At 37.4% G+C, this 25,638-nt stretch overlaps 1 protein-coding gene across 2 annotated transcripts in view; it reads left to right on the top strand.

Annotated features, from left to right (window-relative positions):
- Window positions 1-2,136: 2,136 nt before the first annotated feature.
- LOC149011095 (putative sugar phosphate/phosphate translocator At3g17430) overlaps window positions 2,137-25,638 on the top strand; it is a 31,492-nt gene continuing 7,990 nt past the window's right edge. The window contains exons 1-3 of one of the 2 annotated variants that reach the window (XM_089163297.1): window positions 2,137-2,246; window positions 12,256-12,574; window positions 15,202-15,309. In XM_089163297.1, the coding sequence (XP_089019423.1) occupies window positions 12,491-12,574; window positions 15,202-15,309 (192 nt within the window). In that variant the 5' untranslated portion in view covers window positions 2,137-2,246; window positions 12,256-12,490. The remainder of the gene's footprint in view (window positions 2,247-12,255; window positions 12,575-15,201; window positions 15,310-25,638) is intronic. The other variant, XM_089163298.1, reaches the window with a different exon arrangement.

The following is a 25,638-nucleotide window of genomic DNA, read 5'->3' as shown; positions in this document are numbered from 1 at the left end:
CTTGCTGAGTTCTTTTGAATTCACTCATTTTTGCAACATCTTTGTTAGACTTATATGCAGGAACTGATGATTATGATGGTCAATACTATGAAGACCAAGCTGATGAATCTTACGATACTTAAGGTACTGACTACAATGACTACGACGGTGAAGACTACCAATACGAGACTGGAGCTTATAAGGATTAGTCTGACTTTAGCACTTGTGTGCCAGCGATGAAACATCATCTCTTTTTCTTTTTGATATTTTACTTTATAGATTCGATGAGACCTTAGTTTAGTCTTGTTTTCCCTTTCATTTTGGGAACCGGTTGTCATATTTATTTTTAATCTACTTTTCCGCTGCTACTGTAGAGTATATTTTCCGCTACACTTTATATTTGATTTATTCTACTGGTATCATTTTTCTGCACTCTGATTGTATTCTTGAACAATATCTTGATCTCTTGATTAATATAGTTAACTTTGATTTAATCTTGTTCTCGATTATATTATTGTAAATGTGGGAGGTTGATTTCTCGAATATGGATCTTCGGGGCTATAAATCACACACTCGAGTATGTCAGATAGGGTATCGGCTGGGTGGATGTGACAACTGAAGCCTATAACTCATTTAACACTCATTGGGAAATTTCCTCTAAAGAGAGGAGCATAGAATTAGGTTAGGTTTAGGGTATAAAAGTAATTTTACATTGCTTTTGATTTTTATATTTTAATTGAGCATAAAATGGTAATCTCCCCTTGGCCTTTAAGAGCCAAAGAATGATGTTGAGTTTTGTGGACCTCTTTGTAAGGTTTGCATGGTGAGGGAGGTTGTCGCAAGTTTGGATGAAAATAAGGCTTCAACAGGGATAGGTGGCTGAGCTTTTCAAATCCCAAACCCAACCCTATATGTTCTTAGCTAAAACCATTCCCACCTTGACCCTTATTCAAGGCATATAATTATTGTTCTTGATCCTTGAGTCTTGTGGGCCAATCCAAGCCAATCCCCTCCCTAATTGTCCTTGATTGGGTTGGGTCAGCACAAGTTGGCCCTATCCCTACCCCTAATGTCCCTGACCTTGTCCCTAATTGGCCCTGTTTGTGTTCGTGGTCCTAATTGGATCTATCCCTATCCCTATCCCTATCCTTGGCTCTATCCTTGTCCTTGATGGCCTTGACCCTAACTCTGTCACTGTGCCTGATTGGCCCTAATTTTGGCTCCATCCCTAATAAAATTCATATCATATATAATCATCTATATAATCTATAAAATGCATAATCTAACCTGTTGTTAATTTTGAATTTAACATGTTATTCAATTTGAACAACCTAGTATATAAAAATACTAGTCCAATATAAACATATTATATGGTTAAGTAAGTAACAAACACAATTTGGTGTTAATGTTTAGAATTTTTTTACTTTTTTCATCATTCTAATTTTAATATATGTCTAATCAATGTATGACACATTAAATGAAGTATTTGGAAAGTGAAACTTATAACCTTTAAAATACACCTCGGTTAAAGTAGAATTTTGATTCTAAAACACCCTAATTAAATTGGATTAGAACTCCTATTCTAGATAGTCAATAATTATTGACATAAACATTTTTAATAAAAATGTAGGATGTAACAAAGGCCTTTAGTCTGTTTTTATGGTATTTACTAAATGACAACCGGAAAAGAAATTACAAATAATATAATACGAAGTGGACTCATCAGATAAGAATGACTTAGGGTCAAAATCAAGGCTTAGATCAAGTTTAATATGAAGGTCAATACTACGATAAAATTTTTAGTTAAAGTCAGGATTAGGATCACGGCCAAAACCAATGTCAGGATTTAGGAAAAAAACTAGACCATAATCGAAGTCAAAATCAAGTCTAAAATTAAAGCCAAAATCTTACACGAATTGGGTAGGATTGGATCGGGCCAAGCTGGGCAGGGCATGCCAAAGAGTAATCCCCAACCTTAGCCTGACTTAGAGCCACAATATTTTGGCTAGGGCCAAATTCTTGATTCCTTTCCCTATTCGGACAGTAGGCCACTATGACCAAACTTGCATACCCGAGATGAAAAGTCGGGTTGCATACTTGCATGTGAAAAATATATATTTTTTATTATTTTTATATAATGAACAATAAGTATACTATTAATTCCTTACAGTGATGAGTGATGACAAGCGTGAGCATTGAGGAGGATTAACTGTTCTGAGAATAGAAATCCAGGAAGCAGGTAAACGCAAGAGGAGTATTTCAAATCGGTTCGTAAGCTTCACTCCACTTTAGAAAGCTTTTTACACCATTCTTTTCTTGAGATCTTAATCTGCGGATTCTTCCTGTTGTTATTGCTCGGAATTCTGAGTTCTTGACGCTTAGAATAATTAAATTTAAGTTCTTTGTTTAATCTGTGCGTTTCTTCGATGAGTTTAATGCTAATTTTCTTTCCTTCTCTGATTTCTTCAGTTGTCTTGGTTTGTTTTGAAGAAAAAATTGGAGCTTGTTTTGTTTACTCACTTATATGCCCCATTCTCGGTTAGCATCTAAGCTTTCCGGTTCTTCGGTTTCGTGCTTAGGTCTGATCTAGGTCTGATCTAGGTCGTTGGGTCGAATTCTTCATTTCAGTGAGTGGTTATGATCTTTGAGTTTTTTTTCTATATTTGAAAGGTTTATAGATCTATTGGATGCTTGCATTATCCCTGTAATTGCATGATTTGCTTTAAGGCATTGTTAACAAATTATTAGTACATTAGTCCCGGGGATTTGATTTATAAGTCCTTATAAATTGCTCATGCCTCTACCTCGATAATTAGAGTCTCCGTTGCAGAGACACTGTAGTCCTTTGAAGCATGAGTCCTTTGTCCTAACACTGTTATCAAGCAATGGCGCTAATCTACACTTGTCGCTCAGTGTATGAACAGGAGTATGTTGATGTTATTGGTTAAAGACCTGAGTATTTTTGGGTCGTCCTACTTCTTTTCTCTCATTCTAAACTGGGGGATTGGGCTTATGGCGTGGGTTGGGGTGCTGTACAGTAACGATTTACCTTCATTAGGATGACTTTCATTTACCTTTCTGCATCTAATGGCTTTTTCTGAGAGATATCTTGCTTGCAACTGTGGTTTGATACCTCGTGAAATATTTTGGTTCTGAGGAAGGTCTAAATGAAACTGGATGTGACTTAGTAGGAGTACAGGGCGTTGAATGGAAGTCTTGTTTCGACTTAGTTGTGGTTCAATATAGAATATGCAAAAGCACTTCTTTGATCTAAATGTCTGTTTCCAATCACAAGTGATTTCCCTTTATATGAGTTGGAAAACTCCCAAAAGAAATGTTCCAATTTAGTATTTTGGTCGATTCGCCTAGTTGCCTTGATGGAACATAATGTCGAGGACTATTACAACACATCTGCAATAATGATCTTGTGCTATTGAGAAGAATAGTTACACCCTTTTTCTCAAAGGTTTTGATCCTAACCAAAAACTGTATGAGGTACTACATAGAGTTAAAGAGTTGGTTTCGCAGCGGTTATTTTGACCTTGTTCATGTACTTGTAGTTGACTATGATATTTGTATGTACCTACACATATTACACTTTGAGATTGTGTAACACTAAATGGTTTCTCTTCTGGTTAATGCATATTTACATTCTTCATTGAATTTTGGCTGTTCTAATGGTAAAGTTATGTATAAAGTAGGTTATATTTGAGAAGTATGCTGTAGTTTCCAAGGTGCATTACCAACTTAGTGCATACAGCCAAACTCCCATTTTTCTTTTGTATACATGAATATATAATCTAAAGGTTCCAGTATTTTTAAAAGTCATTAATCAGGGTTTGATTAAAGTTTTGGGGTCCAAATATGACTATTTGACCTCTTGAAATACCCAAACCAAATAGCTAACTAAAACCACAATATTTTGTTTTGGTCTAAAACCACACTATTTCAGTTTTGACTAGGGTCGAAACTAAGGTAGGAACCTACATTTCAAACCTTTCTTTCAGGCTACAGTGTGGACAAGTACTGCAAGGAAAATACTTGTAATGCTTTGCTTTTGCATTTTTCTGAGAGGAAGATGTTACATAACAACTGAAACTCATATTTGAAATTGGTAATGTGATGTACCATATACAAGAGGAAAATGTAAAACAGTACGTTACATAATTTTTGGTTCGTCTTTAACCAAGCTATTCCCATGAAGAGGTTGTTTCATGTGACTGATGGATTTGCATGCCAATTAAATCTTGTCATTTTAAAAGGCAACATGGAGAAGGCTACAGACCTAGTTTTTAGCAATTTATTCTTACTCATCATGGTGCTTATAGATCAAGGGAATAGGCTGATATTAGTGGCATCAGATGGTGTTGATGATGTGCAAAGGTGCTTGGTACAGATGACAGTCATTATTTTGTTAAGGATTGGAGACTAAGTATTTCTGTAAGGTCCTAATGGTTGTAAGATGTTTACTTATCAAGCCCTTAGGCAGTGGAATTACACTGAATTTATTTCATAGCAAACAACAGCAACAACTCAGCCTTATCCTAACTAAATGGGTTGAGCTTCATGGATCCTTTCAAAACATGGCGGGGAATATCCTCGCAAAAGGAGAAAAAAACAAGAGGAATGAAACAATGAAAGAAGAAAGTTAGAAACGGAAAATTAAAAATGAAAGAAAGAGATATTGCTTAGGAAATCAGGAAAATCTCAGATACATGGTGTGGACAACGTGGATCCTTGCCCTCCAATAAGCTCTATCCGATTTCTGACTTGGTACAAGACCAAGACCGTGCATGTTATTTTGTTCTTGGTTATGTAATGCAAAGAGTGTTCAGAAATAATAGAACCCTGATCACCAAAATGGAGAAAGTTAATAACCCAAAGAATGTTCTGATTTTACTGAAGCTGAGTTATCAGAACGGTCTGGTTTCTGGCCTGGTGATCTTCTCTATCGGATAGTATATATTTGCAAAATATCTCTTAAAACAGAGAAGTAGAATGGATGGCTCAGACAACTTCTATTGCTACAAGGAAATAGAGCTGTTTCTGATATTTCAGCAGTTTAACCTTGGCAGATTTGAAAAAAAGAAAAAAAAAGAAAAGAAAAAAAGAATAAAAAAAAGGGCCAACAGAATAGATGAGCAAACTTAAGTCTTTAGAGCTGTCTCTGATATTCCAGCAGTTTTAACCTTGGCAGATTTATTAAACAATAAGAATAATAAAAAAAATAAAATTTGGGCAAGTTTGAGCACAATTCTGGTAGCCATCACCAAAGTAAGCTGGTAGGGAACCTGATTGCAAATAGGGTTGCCAATTCATGCTAACCCCCTGGATACTGGTTCTGTATAACCTTAGGATCTACTCAATTTTGCGCCTATACTTGTAGAAAGCTGAAGTTTATTATCTCAGAAATTTGTAGGTAAGGCCATAGGCTCCTGCATCTACGGATAGGTTTGTCAAGCAGATTTTTATATTCTATAACAATTTAGATTTCTAGCTGCTGCATGGAAAAAACGTAAAACAGACTACTAACTAGCATTTGGCACTCCTACTTAGACTAGGACTCTAAATACAGAACATAAACCTAGAATGGAATTTGGACTCAACTTCCTCTTAATTCTAGAGCTTGACCTACCTCTTAACATAAAGAAGTACTCAATAACCCCACAAATTTAGACTAACTAGTCATACTTGAGAATTCGTTTGTTTGCTAGGGAAACACAAATATTTTGATACAAAGTGAAAACGTAAAAAAATTGAGATGTTTGGTTGTAAAGGTAATGTTTTTCCCTGGTGAAGTAATTTTCACATGTCAAATAAAAATTTAAACTTAATTTACTGATTAAAAACTCTAGTAAATTAAAAACCCTGGAATTGTCACAATTTCTACCTCTTCATCTTCCTCACCCTAGATCATCAGCTTTGCCCCTCTCATGATCAGGTTCTTCCCCCTCTCTCTATCCGGAGTAGGCTCTCATTCACGGTTGCAACCGAACATACTCTTAGGTTCTCCGGCCCTCTCGATCTTCATGGTTGCTGTTGAGTTCCATTTATATAGTCCTCCTCACCTGTATCCGTTCTTATATTTTCCCCCTCCCTATCTCTGCTTTGAGATTTGCAGGTGCGTCTGTTTCCACTGATCCAACAGTGGGGTTTTTCAACCGAATCAGTAATTTCAATTCAAGGTATTCAATGTAAATTTTAATTCTTCTAAAACTTAAGTTTTGGGTTCTGTTTTCTTCTCTGTCTTTTTTGTTTGTTGATTTTGGTTGTTCATGCTAATTGTGCTTGGTTGAACTAAATACATATCTAACTCCGACCATGGGCGGAGCTGCCCTTGGCCCCCCTGCCCCCATTTTTTTCAAAATTTTTTAAAATATGCTCATTTTGGGCCTTTTTCCCCCCCTCCTATTTTGGGCTTCCGGCCCTCTTCCAGTGTGATATATCAGCAGAGTCACCCCCCCCCCCCCAATGTTGAATCCTGGCTCTGCCTCTGACTCTGTCACCCACCAGTTGCTTGATGCAAAGTCCAAATGGGCTCCAGCAATTATAGGATTTTAGCTTAAAAGCTAAACCATTTTTGCCCAACATTGGTGACTCCAGAGGATCCTTCTTTCTCTGTGGCTTTTTTAAATGCAGTTTCTCCATATCTGTTGCTTGTAGAAAACAAAATTTTTGCTTTTGTTAGTAGATTCTTGTTATTCTGGCAACTGAAATCCTACTTCAATTTGAACTTCTACCATCCCAAAAATTTCCTGACTGGGGATTAGAGAGTATATGCTGCTCAGATTTTTGATTAGGCTGATGGGTAAATATACATTGATTGCTGAGACTATCCTGTGAAATTATCTATTAAGTCAAATTTTATTGATTGCTAGTTGATGGAAGAAAGTCATAACTGAAATCTCTCAATAACATCTAGACAGTGCTGCAACCTCTCATTCAATAACCTTTGTAAAATTGGATGATATCACACCCATCAGCCCAATATCTCTTTTAATCTTACTCATTCAAGGTCTGCTCATGGCATGTTGGAGTTCTGACAGTAGCCATCACCAGAGACTCATTTTGTCCAAGATTCAAATTAGCAGGTCATATTAAAGTGGTCTAGTCTTATTGCAAGTATTTATAAGGTAGTAAACTGCAACATTGTTCAAGATTAAAGCAGGTCGTTAGGTTGGCTGTTGTCATTTCACCGAAGGATGACATATTCTTCAGGGGTTTCTTATTGCATGAGAGTTCTTGGAGTTGATTGTTAGGATGGGAGATGGGAATCATTTATAAGATTGATTTAGAAAATCTGATCATGCAGGGCAGGACGTACTTATTCAAGGTCATGCAGTTTATAGCTTGGTAAATGTGGAGGGTGGAATGTGTTTTTTGTGGAGGAGGACCTGTCTGACCCTTCCCTGTAAAGGGGATGTTTATAGGGATGCTGCTATGACTGCTGCTCTGACATTTACCCTTTTCTTTTGTGTGTGTGGAAGAAAACAACTTTCTGTGAATTCTCTTATTTTTATTGATATCGTAGGCTTTCTGGGATCCATGTAGCAGACCCCATTTATTTGGGATAAGGTTTTTTATGGTTGTTGTTTAGCATAGATGCATGTTGGAACTGCATAATGGCTATCTTCTAAGAATGCATTTGCTTTAAGAATACCTTGGCTGCTTGTTTATTGTTTGGACTGGATAATTGATGCTTCGGTCTTATAGTCTCTGTGAAGGATCTATAACTTGCTCTTTGGATTGTTGAATCTTCCATGGTTGACTTTTTTTCCTCTTTGACGCAATTTCTATATGTTGTGGCTACATTAATTTGGGGTCAGTTGATTCTAATGGTCAGCTTATTGTATATCTCAACTATATACAATTGGACAAACTGCTGAATAATCTCTGAAACTAACTCCTAGATATCTTTACCTTGTCTTCAAGTTGAGTTGATTCTAGGTTTTCCATCCTTGTTGTTTTCAATCCATCTTGCTGTCCTTTCTTTATGTTTAACTTTCACCCCCTCCTATAGCAGTTGATTCTTTACTTATTTAAGTTCTTCTTCATTATGTTCCTGACGGCAACATAATGCAACACTTTAATAGAGTGGGAGAAGCAAGAGAAGGAGCAAGATTAGGATGGCAATTTGATGTAAACCTGAATCTAGGTAGGGGTAGTTTGGGAAATTCCCTGGATTTTAGTGTTGGGAAATTCCAGCAAAAGGAATGGGTGTTTCAGGGGTTTTAGGATCTTCTAGGGCTTCAGATAACCCTACTGTAACTGAGAATCAGGTCTGAAAGTTACTGTTGTTTGAATTTCCAGATTTGAAATTCAAATTTAAAGTCAAATTAGGGTTAGGGTAGGTTTTGGCCATGGTGGGTTTTGGATCTGTCTCTGATGGTTTGTAACTCAAACAGAGGGTTGATGAATCAGGGGTTCAAAGAAGGGCTGAATGTCTAATTTAGGGTTTCAGAAGTTGTTAGGTACCTGAATGAGGCTACTTAACAAGGTGGAATAACTCAAGAAGAAAAAATGGACTTTGAATAAAAGTTGAATAAGAAACAATACATTCTACCAGCAGTAGGTGATTCCTACGGCTACTCAAGAGCAATGGCTCTCACATAAATTTCTCTATATCTCAAAACATGTCTCTTCTACTCTTCCTTCCCCCTATTTATAGCAATTACGTTCCTACAATATTAATTAACAGAATCATCCCAATTCGAATAGGACTCTTCAAAAATAACCTGAATGTAATATAACTATAACCTGAATGTAATATGACTCTTCAATCTAATCCTAAAAAGTAACCTGAATACAATAGGACTCTTCAAATCTGCCAATCGTTTCCTTCCCTGGAATTTAGGGATTTACTTTCCCTGTCGAGTGTAGACTTGTGTTACTAGGGACCTATCAATACTCCCCTCCAACAGGTTCACCTTGTCCTCAAGGTGAAAATCTGAAAATCTCTTCTGCTGGGGTTTAATGGAGTGGGCTTGACCCAAGGGGGTTTCTTTGGGGGTCTAGCGGCCCAGTCTTTGTGTTGGGTTTGTTTGGGCCTTAAGTTTGAGACGAAACATAACTGATTGAGGCCCAAATAACACAATCTTTGGCTCATAGGGATTGGACCAAACCCATGAACCGGTTTGAGGTGAACCGAACCAACCCCAAAAACCCTAATACTCCATCGTCTTCTTCTTCCTTTCCTGCGACGATTTGCTGCAACCCTAGCTGCCGCCTGAGGTTTTCTGTCGGCAGCGATTGAGCTCTTCTTCTTCGATTCAGTGGCAAGAGTCCTCGCAGCCCCGACGTTAATCCGGTAGGCATCGACACCCGAAACTCTCATTCGAATCGACTTGGATTTTTCAACGTGTACTTTCAAATCGACTTCGGCTACGTTTGTCTCAACCACCATACTGTGGTTGTCCAAAGCTGAGATGGATTTCTTATCGCTCTCATCTCTGAACTCCATTCTTAAGGCCTCTGTGAAGTTCGCCCAATCCAGTTTCGGCTAGCGTCTCCGGTAGACCCAATCTAACGCATCATCTTCCAGATGTTCGAGTGCTACTCCAAGCCAGTGTTCTTGCTGAATCTGATGTTGCCAGCAGAAGAGCTTGACTTCAATCAACCATTCCTCCGCTCGTTCTTCGCCTGGAAAGATCGACAATGTCATCTCACTTCCCTGGGATCGTGAATGCTCTGATACCATTTGTTAGGTACCTGAATGAGGCTACTTAACAAGGTGGAATAACTCAAGAAGAAAAAATGGACTTTGAATAAAAGTTGAATAAGAAACAATACATTCTACCAGCAGTAGGTGATTCCTACGGCTACTCAAGAGCAATGGCTCTCACATAAATTTCTCTATATCTCAAAACATGTCTCTTCTACTCTTCCTTCCCCCTATTTATAGCAATTACGTTCCTACAATATTAATTAACAGAATCATCCCAATTCGAATAGGACTCTTCAAAAATAACCTGAATGTAATATAACTATAACCTGAATGTAATATGACTCTTCAATCTAATCCTAAAAAGTAACCTGAATACAATAGGACTCTTCAAATCTGCCAATCGTTTCCTTCCCTGGAATTTAGGGATTTACTTTCCCTGTCGAGTGTAGACTTGTGTTACTAGGGACCTATCAGAAGTCCTTAGAAATCAGCAGAATTTCTTCTTAAGGAAGAAGATGAAGTGCAGGAATTTCTAGGTCGAGGGAATATAGGCTGAATGGGGAAGATGACTGTATTAGGATGTTCTGAGGTTTGGTGCGATCCAAGGGGAAGGGAATAGGGGACTAAAGGAGCCTGGGGAGGTGGGTCTAACAGAGGGGGAGGGGCTGCTGCTAATGCAGGAAGAAGGGAAAGGGAGGGTGTGGCTACGGTTGGATAGGGGAAGGGGTAGGGGCTGCACTTACTTGGAGGGAAGGCTCTAGTAGGTTACTGCTGAAGCTTGAAGATGAAGAAAAACTTCAAAATTTCAATACACAGCACAATTCCAGCCGCAGGCCTCCCACATTGGGACCCCACGACTTTTCTCAAGTCTTTCTTCAATTCAAATTTTTGTTAACTCAAAAACTGAAATTTACTTTGCATGAATAGGCTATTGTTAGCCTTAAAAGAAGACTTTGATTGGGGTTGGGAATCCCTAATGGATAAGGATCCCACCTCTTGGCCAAAACGCTCAAAATGGAATCAAATCATTACAAGACCTCAACCTTAGATTTGGAATCTATTAATGAAAGACAACTCTAAATAAACTCCTAAAGATAAGAATCCTCTTGGATAAGGAATCTTATCTTATCCACAACTAACTTACTTATACTGGACTTGGACTCTTCATAACTCAAAATTTACTAACCAAAATAAAAATAAAATAAAATAAAATTAGATCCATGGGGTATTCGATCAGCTTTAAGAGGCTTCTTTGGGTCTGGTTTTTGGGTTCCAACCCTGGTTGCATCACAATTTTGAGACTGTGGCTTGATTATGGGAGGAGACGTTAACATTCGTTAGAGCATTGGTCTGTTTTTTTTCCTTGGGTTTTGTAATAGCTAAAAAGGTGGATTATGTTCTATTGATTTGTAAAAGACAATTGAAATCAGCAGGTTCAGTCTTTAATTTTATGGGCTTTTCTGATGTTTTATGGTTCCTGAAACATTGTGTTTAATCTCATTCAAATAAATGTTTTTAGTACGTTAAAACTTTGTTCTATAGATTATTTTCATATTTCTCCCAGTGAAAAACCCATTGTACTCAGGGAAAGCTAACCTGAATGGCAAATAAGCATAACATTTAAATAGGTAGCAGCTTCCATATTGGTTCCAGCTTTCAATTAGGATTTGTTTGATAATATACTAATTTTCATAGTTATAAAGAGGAGATGAAATTCATAAAATAGGTTGATTCATAAATTTTGAAAAAAAAATTGCATTAATTTTACATCGATTTGACAGTCAACCAAACAACTTGGTAAAATTAATTTCAGTTCACTTGTAACCAAATGACATAAAAGGAGAGTAATTCCCTTCATTTCCCCTTCCTAACCTTCCTTCCCTTCCCTTCCCTTCCCTTCCCTTACCTTTTTCATTCCCCTTGCTGCCAAACATAGTCTGAGTAACTCGTATTCTTAATTCCTACTTTAGTTAGCCCATTAGAGTGGCTGTTTAGAACAAAACCCCTAGGTTAACAGGCCCAAAACATGTGAAGCCTATCCCGAGGATTATTTACTTTTAAATGTGCCCACTTTTATTATTATTATTATTATTATTATTATTATTATTATTATTATTATTATTATTATTATTATTATTATTATTATTATTATCTACATCATAATGTTTTAGTTTCCTGTGAGTCAACACATACAAATTTGTTTGCTGGACTGTCTCATACTGTTGTTGTGGTCTCTAAACATGTAAATGTTCCAGCATCTAAGCAGAACTGCGGAGCAAAGTGAGGATAAGTGGTTTTGTTATTTAAAATCTTGTAGTTCTGGTAAAAGCTTTAGTCAAATATGTTAATTTGGTGGTTCAATAAGCCTTTTATGGATCTCATTTATATTTTTGATGTTATTGCCAATTTTTGTACAGTGAGACTGAAAATTCTTTTGCAATTGTTTATTTTCCTTGAATTAACTGTCAGATAAGCCTGCACTTTAATAATTTCCTATCATTTTGTAGGATAATTTTTGAACTTTTCTATGTAAACACTATAGAATAAGTTGCATTGCTTTTTTTCCAATAAGGTTTTACGTCATATTACCTAACTTAGTTTTGTTTTTCCAGGTTTTTGGCTTAGTACTCTCCTTGTCATACAAGTCTATAGGAAATTCATTTGCAAGAACTGGTTCAATTGGTGGGTTGGATGTAATTCAGGATTTAGATGGTTGGATAATAGTGTGATGGAGCACGTACTGAATCCCAGTACGTATTGTCTCAAGTGGACATCTCATTTTTCATAGGATTGGCAAGTTAAGCATTCATAGAAGAGAATCATCACTTGAAATAAAAAGCAGGCAACATGATTGGGAAGTCACTTTTGTTAACCTACCTCTATTTGCTGATATACATAATACTCTCATCGGGAGTTATTTTGTACAACAAGGTAATGTTCTTTGACATATTTGTTTTTGTGGCTGTATTTGTAATGTCAGTTCCTAGAGGTTTCTTGTGTTTTCTAATTGTGGTGCATGGCATACTGAGTTAATCAGCCACAAATTGGACTTGTATTGGTTAAGATCTATCAAGAAAAGGGATTCTGACTTGTATGCATCTTCATAAGAGAGTGTTGTTGATAGCTTTATGCTGGTTTTTTTGCTACCGTATAATTGCTTATCATTGTGCTGTTGTAACATTCTTCCTATTGAACTGATTGCTTTTAATTTGTAATGCATTTAAGATTTGTAGCACAATGGAAGCTTAGATTTTGTTTCGGGAAAAGCCTTATTAGGGAAAGTAGCAGTTGGAAGTTCGAAAAGTGGATGCATTTGGTCTGCATTCTTAACGATTTAATAAAGTTGAAATGCTTCTAACAGAAGCATTTCAGAGTTAGTTGGATTGAACTTTGAAATATAAATGGCGTGTTACTAGCAGTAACTTGAAACTTCAGGATTAACCTTAAACTCATGATTTCATAGCAAACTAATTTCCAGCTTTTTGTATTCGTACTCGTAACCATAGAAAAAAATTCGAGGGAAACTCAAGTTTTGACCAGGTGAAAATGGGAAAGCTAGGTGGGAAATTGGGAAATTTCGAGGAAACTTTAAGACTTATCCGTGCAAGTTTCGACAGGTTTTAAGGAGTATTTTAGGGTGGGACTTTGTATTTAAGCTAATTAGAGTATAAAAAACACATTGGTTGTATTTTGTTAAAAAAATCAATGTAGATATGTCATTCAATGTACATAACATCAATGTAGAGTTGTTTGAAAAGTACACTATAAACTTAACTACTTAAGCACATAACATTTAATGTATAATTTCTAACTTCAAAATAACTAACAATAAAAGGAAAGTACAACTTAGTGTCAAGAGGAGTGCCAAGAGTGGATCCATCATGTGAGCTGAATAGTACTCTACCTGTAACATCCTTTCCTCCAACCAACGAACATAGACATCCCGTGACATTTTATGCCTATGGTTGTCAAGGTAATCGGCAATTGTAACCTTATGAGTCTGGTCATCAACATGCTTCAGATAACCAGTTTGAGGGAATACGCAATTTAGATAGGGAAGTCTTGATGGAGGGGGTATTTGTCGTGGTATTTGGGGAAACATGAAATAAACAAAAAAAAAATTGAAAATTTGGGAAAGCTACAAAATTTACAGGAAAAAGTCCCAGGTTTCCGCAAAATTTTCCATGTTTCCCAAGAAATTTGGGAATTTTTTTTTTCCTCATGAACTAGCTGGTCCAGCTTAGTTGAACAAGGTTTCGAGGTTTCGACAAGTTTCGACGAAATTTCGATAGTTTCGATCGAAATTGAGGATTTTTTTTCGGTCCTCATGAGTTTCGTTTCAACTTTTCAAAAATGCGAGACCGAAATTTCGCATGTTTCGACCCAAATTTGTACCATGCTCATAACTTAGAAAGAAATAAGACACTGAATTCCCCGAAAATGGATGATAATTAATTCTATGCATTAGGCCTGGATATTGCAAAAACTTGGGTTTTCTTTGGTAGCCTTTCTCTGAAATCATTTGCTTCCTCAGAATGTGTTCATCGTATTTAAAAGGGAAAAAGAAAAAGAAAAAACCCAATAATTCAAAGGTCAATGAAAGAATACACTAGAGAAGTGGAGTGTAGGAAACATTAGACAAAGAGAGGGAAAGGGAGGGGAAAGGGGCAGTAGATTGATTCACACAGAGTATTTCTAGAAAAATATAATATTTTGCCTTTTTATCCTTACTCAGATGTCATTGCCACACGTGCTTATTAAAATTTCATGCTGACTCTGAGAATTGGTTGCTTGGATATTTGGTATGAGAAATCTCGCTCTTAAAAAGAGAAATAGGAATCCAGAAATGATACAAATTGCTAGTTTTTGGGCTTAGAGCATATTTTAGGTTAGAAATGGTTTCTCATACCGAAGGCCATTGGTCCCGTGGATGCAAATCTGTATTGCTTGATGACCTAGCTAGATTGTTTGCAGGAGCCATGTAGATTAAACTACCAATCAGAACCTAAAAATTCATTCAGAAATTTAAGATATGTAGGTGCTAAAGGTACAAACCTACTGATACCATTCTATGCCAATCTAAAGGTTACATGGTAATTTGCAAACCTACTCTATGGCACCTTTTTTACAGGTTATAAAGTTATAATATATGGGTAACAATTGAGCAACCTCATTATCGCTCCATGGTCCACCCACTTTTGTGTTGTGCCAAAAGATTGCTCTTAATTTCTGTTGTTTAGTCACTGAATCTTTTCTTAACTTACTGAGAGCCTTTGTTATTGTCAAAGATATAATTTACTTTTCTGTGTTTCATCAGCTCGCTATTTCTACTAATTAGGTATTTTGTGTCAATAAGCAGTATTCTAATTTGTTAGCGTTAGTGAAGTAAAAGGACTATTTACAATCTGAATAAATCCAATAGAAATAAGGATGTTAGTCTAAGTGTATGCATGATTTCCTTGTCACATTTATCAATTTTTTAAGATAGCTTTGAACTATTCTTTATCTGTTGATGATATAAATAATTTCGAAACTTGCCTGTCAAATTATTCATGCAGTGGGTTCTCTCTCCAAAGTACTTCAATTTTCCTTTTCCAATAACACTCACCATGATACATATGGGCTTTTCTGGCTTGGTTGCCTTTTCTCTTGTTCGTGTCTTTAAGGTATGGTTTCCCTTCTACTTTTGTTAGCTATGCTGCAGACTTGTGGTCTTCGGTTTTCTGCCTGACTCATGTTTCCAACATTAAGTTAAATTAAGCTAGTTTGACAGTACATTTTATGTATTCGATCTGCTCACACTTTTTTCTGGTCTCCCTCGTATCTATTGCAAAGTATCTTTCTTTTACCACTTCAATATAACATTTGTTGATGCCCAACTTGTAAATGATGCAAGAACTTGATATTATCTTGACAGGATTCAGAAACATCAGGTTCAGTGTCTTTAACACATAAAACCAGCTGCAGCTGAAAATTTGATTGATCCCTTTGTTTATTTATTCTCGTCTCTCTGCCATTGTTCCACCACAGTGAAAACATTTACTTGATTTTTCTTTTGAGATCTCCCTTGCATTTTGTTATGGGGGGGGGGGGGGGGGGTGCACATGTAATGAAAGGCACTTCTTGATCAAACATTTATATGCTACCTTAAGTGATAGTCCTGTAATTTATGCATTATTATCTTCCGTTTTCAAATACAATTAATGAAGGCTGGAATTCTTTAGAAAACGAGTAGCTCTTACTTCTTATAGAATGCTTGGATAGGTTTCCTGGAATTGTGGACGTGGGTGGCTAACCTGTAATTCAGTTGAGTTTCAAGCATAATATATTGAATGAGCTAATTTTTATTTTTCAAAAAGGGAAAAAACAGAGAGATCGGAGGTGTGGGATGGCTACATATGATGCTTCATTTTGAATGATGACATGAGACATCTATTATAATCATTGGTTATCTGAAGGGTATGGTGACCAATGCTGGAAAATGTGCTAAGGTGGTTTGATAACCCTGAAGCATTGAGTGTAATCAATTTCACCAATTCGTTCTTTTTTCTTGGTAAAGTTTTCAATAAATAATTAGGTACTTGCATAAGTGTACAACAACAACAAGCCTTTTCCCAACTAAATGGGGTCAACTACATAGATCCTTGCCTTCCAAACAGTTCCATTACAAGCCATGCTAGATACAAGCCCTTAGCTATGCATATTATTTTTAACCACTTCTCTTAAGGTTGTCTTAGGTTTGCTCCTAGTTTGTCTAATTCCTTCAATCTAGATTAGATCGCTACTCAACACAAGGGTGTTTAAAGGCCTCCATTGAACGTTGCTGTGCCACCTCAATCGACTTCCTCGTAGCTAATCATTTATTGATGCTACTCCTGTCCTACCTCTAATATGATCATTCCTTATCTTATCCTTCTTAGTTGTGCCACTCATCTATCTTAGAATCTGCATTTTTGCTACACTGAATTCATTTATATGATGCTTCTTAATTGCCCAACACTTTGCAGCATACATCATAGTTGGTTCTATGACAATCCTATAAAATTCTCCTTTGAGCTTTAAAGGACCATGTGGATCACACAAGATCCTAGACGCACCTCTCCACTTCATCCACCATGTTAGAAATCGAGCTCTTGAGAACCTAAACAGTGGCTGAATCAATTAAGAGAAGAGAGAAGAAGACGAAGAAGTAGACAGGAGAACCAACAGCAAGAGCTTGTGAGTCTCGATAGAAATCCTAGAATTGCAGGTTGTCTGTATTTATAGATTTCAAGGATCATCATACATCTTGGGAGACAAGAATTCTTGTTCTCTAAAAAGGAAACAAAAATACAACTCACGGACAGAATGTACAACTCATGAATCTGCCCAAAATAGAAAGAACCAAAAAAGGAAAGTCTATGAAATTAGAAAGAAACTAGAAAATAGAAACTATGCAATCCAACTTTCCTAAAAACCTTGTGCACCAAGGGATCTTCTCCAATAAAGAAACAATGTAACTCATGAACACACCAAGCCAGCTGTCCAAGGCTTGCGCACCAAGGCAGTGGCTTGAACCATGCGCACTAAGCCTGCACTACTCTCAACACACCATATTTTAATTTTTTGGGAAACATCATTCTCTATAATACCCTTTTTTATTTGTGATTGAGCCACGATACCTAAAATAATCGCTTTGTGGAATCTCCTTCTCATCAAGTCTTGCTGCTTTATCATCCGTCCGATCACGACCAAAGTTACACACTAGACATTTCTCTTTGTTCTACTTAGTTTAAAGCAATTTGATTCCAAAGTTTCTCTCTATGATTTTAACTTGGTATTAATCCTCCTTGCCTCTCATCTACTAAAACAATATTATCAGCAAAAAGCATTCAAGGAACCTCATCATGAATGTCTTTGGTTAAATCATTCATTATAAGTGTTCAAATAAATATTTACTTAAAGCTAACACAAGCTCTATTCCTTGGCATTTTCCTATTGTGCCACAACCATAATTGTCAAGGCAGCAAGGCTACCAAAGCGGTTGGGGCTCCGCCTAGGCAATTAGGCGATAAAGTGGTGCCTAGGTGGTAATAAGGCGACCAAAGCGGTTGGGCCAATTTTTTTTCCCAGTACAACTACTTTTAAACTGATAAATTTATGTTATACGCAAAACAAACATTCAAAAATCACATTCAACCCCCCCCCCCCCAAAAAAAAAAAAAAAAAAAAGCATTCAAGAATTATAATTATGAAAGATTATCCAAAAAAGAACATGAACAGAAGTTCATCTCATCAAGCATCATAATAGATGACTATGAACTATATAAAATTATAAGTATGAAAATGAAAGTAGTACTTTTACATTTTTCCTTACCTCTATGATAGTGTGATGCCAAATAAGTGCCTTGTCCATCTAATGATTTATTGATTCCTGATTTCGAAATGACTAACTATTAAATTTGTATATGACTTTGTAGAATAAAAGTGGATTGAAAAAAAAATGTTATGTACAAAATGTCAAAAAAGCGACTACTTTGGCATCTAGGCAGCAAAAAGGCACATAAGGCGACAAAGCGATAGCGATTAAGCTGAAAAATTGCATGTCAATAAAGTGGTGGCAAATAAGGATGTTGAAAAACCGCCTTACCGCCTAGGTGGACGCTTTGAAAACCATGGCCACAACCCAATATAACTTATACTTCTAGTCCCTCTAGTTTATACTAATACTAGAGAATGACTGTTTTTACCCTAAAGGTATATGGTGGGTGTACTATATATCACCTAAAGGGTTACTGAATGTTGAGTACACATTAGGTGATATACAATACACCCACTGTACACCATTAGGGTAAAAACAGTCGTTCTCCTTGATGTAGCCCAACTGTAATTAGGAATTTACTACCGTGTCGTCCCATTGTTCTAACGCTTGTAAGTGAACCATCATAGATATCTTCAATTATGTTCACGTATTTACTTGCATCATTTATTTTCTTTAGTTCTTGTTAAATTAACGCTTTAAGGACTCTATCATAAGCTTTTTCTTAGTCAATAAAGACAATATGTAGACCTTCGTACACTCTTGACGTTTCTACTAGCCTCCTAATAAGGTACATAGCTTTCATTGTATATCTTCTTGTCATAAAACCAAATTGGTTCTCCATAGTAGTGGTTTCTTGTCTCAAATTGGTTTCTATCGCTCTCTCCTATAATATATTGTATGATTGATTAGTTTGATGCCTGTATTATAGCTTTGAATATCACCTTTAGTTTTGCAAATTGGGACCATGATGCTTCTCCTCTATTCACCTGGCTTTTTCCTTGTTCGCATAATCTTATTAGACAACTTGGTTAGCCAAGTTAGCCCATAGGTTCCTAAGCCTTCCGTACTTCTATTGAGATTTCATCAGGACCTTTTGCCTTGCCTACTTTCATCCTCCTTGGAACTTCTTTTACTTCAGACATTATAATTCTTCGTATATATGCTCAAAAATTGGTGCCATGACGAATGGTGTAATCATCAAAGTAACAAATACCCGATGAATGTTCAGTTAGTAGGTTAGAGACTAGAGAAATAAACTACCCAAGTCTTCTTGATGTCCTTATCACGTACTAGTACCTTACCGTCTTCACTTTTAATACATATAACATGCTTTAGATCTTTATTCTTTATGTCCCTTAATTTAACTATCCTATAGATAGTTTTCCCCCTTCCTTTTTGCTTGGCTTATTACATAAATCTTCATACTTTACCCACAATTAAATAGCTTCATTTTTGGCCAACTTGTACCTTTGTAGATTCTCTATATCTTTAGTCCTTTGCCATGTCTTAGAGATAACTTTCTTATTCTTAATGGCTGCTTAAACCTCACCATCTCACCACCAAACCTCAATATGGGTTTTGCTTTCCTTTGCTTCACATACGACATCTTTAGCCACCTTCCTGATGTACATAGGTATCTCATTTCATATCGTATCAGTGTCCCCCTTAAATTCCCACTTTATTTGTTGACTACTTCATTAGTAAAAGATTTCAAAGGAATCTCCTTTAAAGTTCCATCACTTTATCCTAGAATAGTTAACCTCACATCTTTTATGAGTTTCTGTAGTAGGCACACATCTAAAACCACTAGTCTTTGTTGTGCAGTTAAGTTTTGCCCTAGTATCACCTTGTAATCCTTCCTCAACAATATATAAGACTTTCTAATTTGGAAGAAGTCTTTTTGGCTTCTATAAGATACACTTTTGAAGATAATCAAATGCTTCTCTCTCTTTTAAAAGCAAATATATACATGGATAAATTAAAAGCGGCAACAAAATCTAAAATTGAAAACCATTCCTCATTCCTCTCTCCCAACCTATATCCTCCATGCACTAGGGGTGCAAGTTTGGCCCTGACGGCCCTGACCCGCCCTAAGCGGGAGCCCGAATAGGGCTTGTGCCAAGATTTTGGCCCTGAGGGTGGGTTAGGCCCTAACTAGGGCCAAAATATTCTGGCTCTAACTAGGGCCAAGGGCGGCTTGTCCTGACCAGTCCCGATTTTTGGCCCTGACCCTAGCCTTGATTTTGGCCCTGATCCTGGCCCTAGTTTTGACCCTGATGTTTGATCTCAGTGAATTAGGAATAGGGACAAGGATAGGGCCAATCAGGGCCAAGGCTAGGGTCAAGGCCAATCAGGGCCAATCAGGGCTAGAGACAAGGCGAGAATGGGCTTGGCTTGGCCTGCCGGGGCTTAGGGTTAGGGACAATAATCCTTGGCTCTGAATTAGGGTCAGGGCTGGAATGGGCTTAGATTAGAATACATAGGGCTGGGCTTGGGATTGCAAAAGCCCGGCTTAGCTCGACCCTGTTGCAGCCCTACCATGCACACTTCTATAGCTTCTTTGATCTTTCCCAATATGTCCATTTGGATCACCTTTTATGATAATCTTTTTTCCTTAGCAAATTCCTTACATTAATCGATCCATGTTTTTCCCAAAACTGTAACTTTAGAGTTTCACCTAGTCCTACTTGGAATATCAACATGATATTAAAGTCAGGTTCAACCTTGGGACCTGGTGTGATAGTATTCTTTTTGTTTCTAATTAATAATTATTATGGCCACTGAGACCACTGCTACTTCAAAGAATCCTACTCTTTCTTCTTAACATTTGAATATTCAAGATTACCTCCATTAAGCTTTAGAGTAGTTCTAATTACCCAAGCTATCCTAGTGTATAAAACCCAATGTAATGAGTTTTTTGTCTCGTAAGTTTTTTGCTGGATTGGAACCCTTGTTTAAGCAAATTAAAGGACATTCTCGTCTCCAACGCATTGTTTTTTCTGGTAATTCCACTCCATCAACTCCATCTCAAGGTAGTATTTTAGCTTTTATTCTTCCTATGGTCGCGGCATTGGTTGTGGTTCAAGGGAGGCCATACATTTGGTGGCCTTGATAGTAGCATATGGATCGTGTTGCTTGTCAGCGTACTTTCTATGGTAAATCTGGGCATTTGCTTGATACTTGTCGGGCCAAACATGGTAAACTGGAATGGGCTCAATAATTAGCCAATCATATGGTGTCTGATGGTGGTTCTGATATAGCTTACCCTCTCGATACTGCGGCTCCTGACTCTCCAGGAGATAAATCCAAAAGTCTACATGATGATGTGAGTTAGGTTATGCATTGCTTACGGAACCTTGAGGCATCTACTTCCACTTTCCATGGGGCTTCTACATTGCCATCACATTCTCTCATGCAAGTACTCGTGCCTTATTAACCTCTACATCCTAACCTTGGATCATTGATTTTGGGGCTTCTGCACACTTGACGGTATGACATCATCTACATTTTTTGCTTCTTACCAATGATCATCTGTCGTTATTTCTAATGGCTCATTTACATCTATTCTGGGAATTGGTGAAGTTTTACCTACTCACTTTCTACTGTTGTCATTTGTTTTGCAAATTAATCAGTTTCCATTTCATCTTTTATTTGTTAGTCGACTTAATAAATCCTTAAACTACGTTGTAACCTACTTTTCAGGACCTTCAAGCAAAGAAGATGATTGGTAGATGGTATGAGAAGGAGGGTCTATACTACCTTGATTACACTCCCTTGCTCGCTCTGCTATAGCTATCTATAGTGGAGGAGGCCCTGGTTCTTAGTGGCACAGCACTCGCATGGTTGTCAAGGTGAAAAGGCGAGGTGAGGTGATAGAGGGCAACAAAAACCAAGGCGACTAGGCGTTGCCTAGGCGGCAATAGGTCACCTTGACCCAAAAATGGTTTTAGGTGACAAGGCGGCCACCTAGGCACACCTAAGCAGACACTTTGACAACCTTGCACTATAGACTAGGGCACTTATTCTTTACTTGTTTATAACTTTTATTTCCTACTTTTAAATCTTTGTCTAGGCTGAATTGTGAGGTTTGTGAGTTAGGAACACACCACTAGGTATCCTACCTTGCTCGGTCTGATAACCGTAGTAGTTCTTTGTTTGCTTTAGTACATTGTGATATGTAGGGTCCTTGTCGTGTTTCTAATGGACATGGCTTTCAATATTTTGTTAACTTTGTTGATGGTTATTCATAGTTGACATGGCTGTACTTATTAGAAGATTGAAATATTGACCTTTCGTATATGTCAATGAAATTAAGACTCAATACACGTTAGCCATTAAGATTTTCAAACGTCTGATAATGCTTTAGAATATGTTCAACGTGATATTTCTATTTTTGGGGAGCACAATGGAATTATTTACCAAACTTTTTGTTCCCATATCTCACAAAAAATGGCATTGTTGAAAGAAAAAACCATCACCTTCTAAGGTAACCTGTGCCTTGGTGTTCCATATGCATTTCCTGAAGCAATGTTGGTGTGATGGGGAATTGACTGCTTGTCATCTCATTAATAGAATTCCCTTTTCTTGCTTTTTAAATAAATCCCCATTTTTTGTTGTGCTTCCCACCTTATCTCCATTTGCTTTGTCAGTTATCATCTGGTCACCGATAAACTTTCCCCTCGGTTGACCAAGTGTTTGTTCTTAAATCATAGGATATTCTTGCACTCAAAAGGTTTACCAGTGTTATGGCCTTGTCACTTGCAGTCAATTTGTCAGTGATGGTGTGACTTTCTTTGAAGACATCTCTTACTTTCTTCCATCCAATGGCGGTCAGGATGATCCCTTTTCCCACACTTCTCCCCCTATCCCCTCCCCCCTCCTCTACTAGTATATTAGCAACAACAGGCGTTCGGCACCGCTGGTCCAACAACTACAGCTACTCCTCCACCTTCCTTTGCATTGCCATCCTACTCAGTTGAAGCTCCTACAAGCTCAGATGACTTACTTGTTGCCCTTTATAAAGGTAAACATTCTTGCGCACCTGTTTCTATCTCTCATTTACGACCTAAAGTACATAACCTGGGTGTTTCTCTTTCCACTATTATTGTCGCTCATCATCATTTTGTGGCTCTCCAAAACCCTGCACAAAAAGCTACTGTGGATGTGGAAATGGATGCCCTTGACTTCCTGGATGATGTGAACTTTAGTAGATTTACCTCCTGATAATGATGTGGTTAAATGTTGCTGGGTGTTCACTATCAAGCACCATTCTGACAGCACCGTTGAGTGGCTTGAAGCCCAATTGTCGCCAAAGGTTACATTAGACTTATGGGGGTTGATTACTTTGAGACTCTTTCTCTTGTAGCCAGATGGGACTCAATTCGTCTCATTATATCACTCATAGTCAAGTTTTATTAGCCATTACTGCAATTGGATTTAAAAAAATGCCTTTCTACATGGTAATCTTCATGAAGATGTGTACATGGAGCAACCTCCGAGATATGGTACTTAGGGGGATAAGGCTAAACTACAAACTCATTTCCAAACCAAGGACCTAAGGGGCCTTCACCACTTTCTTGGGATTGAGGTGGTTCGCCGCAAGAAAGGGATTAGCCTATCCCACCGTAAGTATGTATTGGACCTTCTAACTGACATTGCAATGCTTGCTTCAAAACTAGTGGATATCTCGTTTGATCCTCACTCGAAGTTTGGAACTGATTATGGGGAGTTATTGGATGATGTTCATCATTATAGGAGTCCGATTGGGAAGTTGATTTATCTTACTGTCACAAGACTTGGTATCACTTTTTCTGTTCAGGTTTTGAGTCACTTTTTGCAGTCTCGTGAGAAAGCTCGTTGGGATGTTGCAGTTTGTGTGTTTCAATATCTTAAGGGTTCTTGTGGGAAGGGATTCATTTATCATCCCAATAGGCATATGGATTTGTTGGCCTTTTTTGACATTGATTGGGCAGGATCTGCAAGTGTTCGACAACCTAGTATAGGATATTGCACTTTTGTTAGAGGTAACTTGGTTATTTGGCGAAGTAAAAAGTAGAGTTCCGGTGCAAGATCTGGTTCCGAAGCTGAGTATGAAGCAATATTGAAGCCATGGTTCATACTACTGAACTCGAGTCATGTGGCTCAAATCATTACGTTTTGTGCTAGGATCCTCCATCGATTCTCCAATGAAGATTTTCTGTGATAAACAGAAAATCAAGCTGCCACATATATGCGAGTAATCTGGTTTTCCGTGAGTGAACCAAACGTATAGAGGTGGAAAGCCTTTTTGTCAGATATGCATTGATGAAGAAGTTGATCATTACTCCCTTTGTGTCCTCTTCTGATCAGTTGGCAAATATGTTTGCCAAGGGGCTGTTTGCTCCTGGTGTTCATACTAATCATACCAAGCTGAGCATGGGTGACTTGTATGCTCCAACTTGAGGAGTGTTGAAGTCCAGCTCCAATAGTTAGACTTCTAGCTATTGGCGACTGGTAAAGCTGTAAAGGTAGTCTGGTCCTTTGTTATTTTTTGGTTGTAGAGCTTATTTTTTCTTTTATGACTTGTAAGTTCTAACTCTGCTTTGAGTTGATTAAGGTCAGATCTGGAAATTACTGAGTTTTATAACATTATAAATAAAAGCCTGGAATTAGGAATAATACAACTCTAATTGCAGTTTCTTCTCTAAATTGTGGTATCCTTTTCTTCTCTCTTGTTCTCAAGTGAGGCTGGTTCAGAGATCTAGGATTGTAACATGCGCATATTATATTTACCATCTCTTTCCCCAATACAAGCTTGATAGCTAGAATCCTATTGCCTAATTTTTTAACATCCACCACATAGTGCTTTAAATCTTTATCTACTATATATTATGTCTCCACTTTTATTATCTCTTGTATCCCAGTGTACCAGAGTTTAATTCAACTCGTTCGCTTTTTTACCATTCCGTCTAGTCTCTGGGATACTAGCTATTTTAATCCTTCTTTTCCTCATAACATCTATTAAGTCTGAGCTGCTACCTGTTAAAGATCCTATGTTTCAATACCTAACGTGGATCAGCTGTCGCTTGTAGATAAACTGTCCCCATACTCCCATAATCATCTGGTTATGGGTTAGTTTTATTTCCAGTGACCATCATCATGTCTCAGAATATTGCTTCAAAATTGTTTTGCTCGTGTGAAGGACAGGTACAATTCAAGGAAAAGGAAAGGGCCCATAGATGATGGGTTATACGGTTGAAGTAAGCCACTAAATTTGACATGTGCCATATCCAGTGGCTTCTGCTTCAATTCAACTGTTGGAATGGCCAATTGATTATGCAATGTGATCGGAATAGGTTGCACAGCTGGAAAGGGTTCCACAGGTGCTTGAGTGATGAGTCAGTGACCTTTTCCAAATTATTGGGGAATTTTGATGGTGCAATGAATATATCAGGATTTCAGTCCAAAAGGAATACCTATTGATTTTGTATTTACTTAAGGTTATTTTTGTACTTTACACTTTGATTGTGTGTGAGAGTCTGCTAGCATTGGTGGAGTAGGATGTTTAGTACAGTGTGCTTCTTATGTGTGTAAAGTGGTTCTGTTAGTCTCTGTATCTACATTACTAATTGGGTCATGACAGATTGATTGAAAATTTTTAGATGACTTTGACTTCTGGTGTGGAGTTGTGACCAGGTCGTTCAACTGACTTCCT

This window comes from Hakea prostrata, chromosome 7, assembly GCF_041222555.1.
Source record: "Hakea prostrata isolate BN-2017 chromosome 7, UWA_Hpros_2, whole genome shotgun sequence".
In the NCBI taxonomy this organism is placed as follows: domain Eukaryota; kingdom Viridiplantae; phylum Streptophyta; class Magnoliopsida; order Proteales; family Proteaceae; genus Hakea; species Hakea prostrata.
This window is presented reverse-complemented; position numbering and strand designations above follow the sequence as displayed.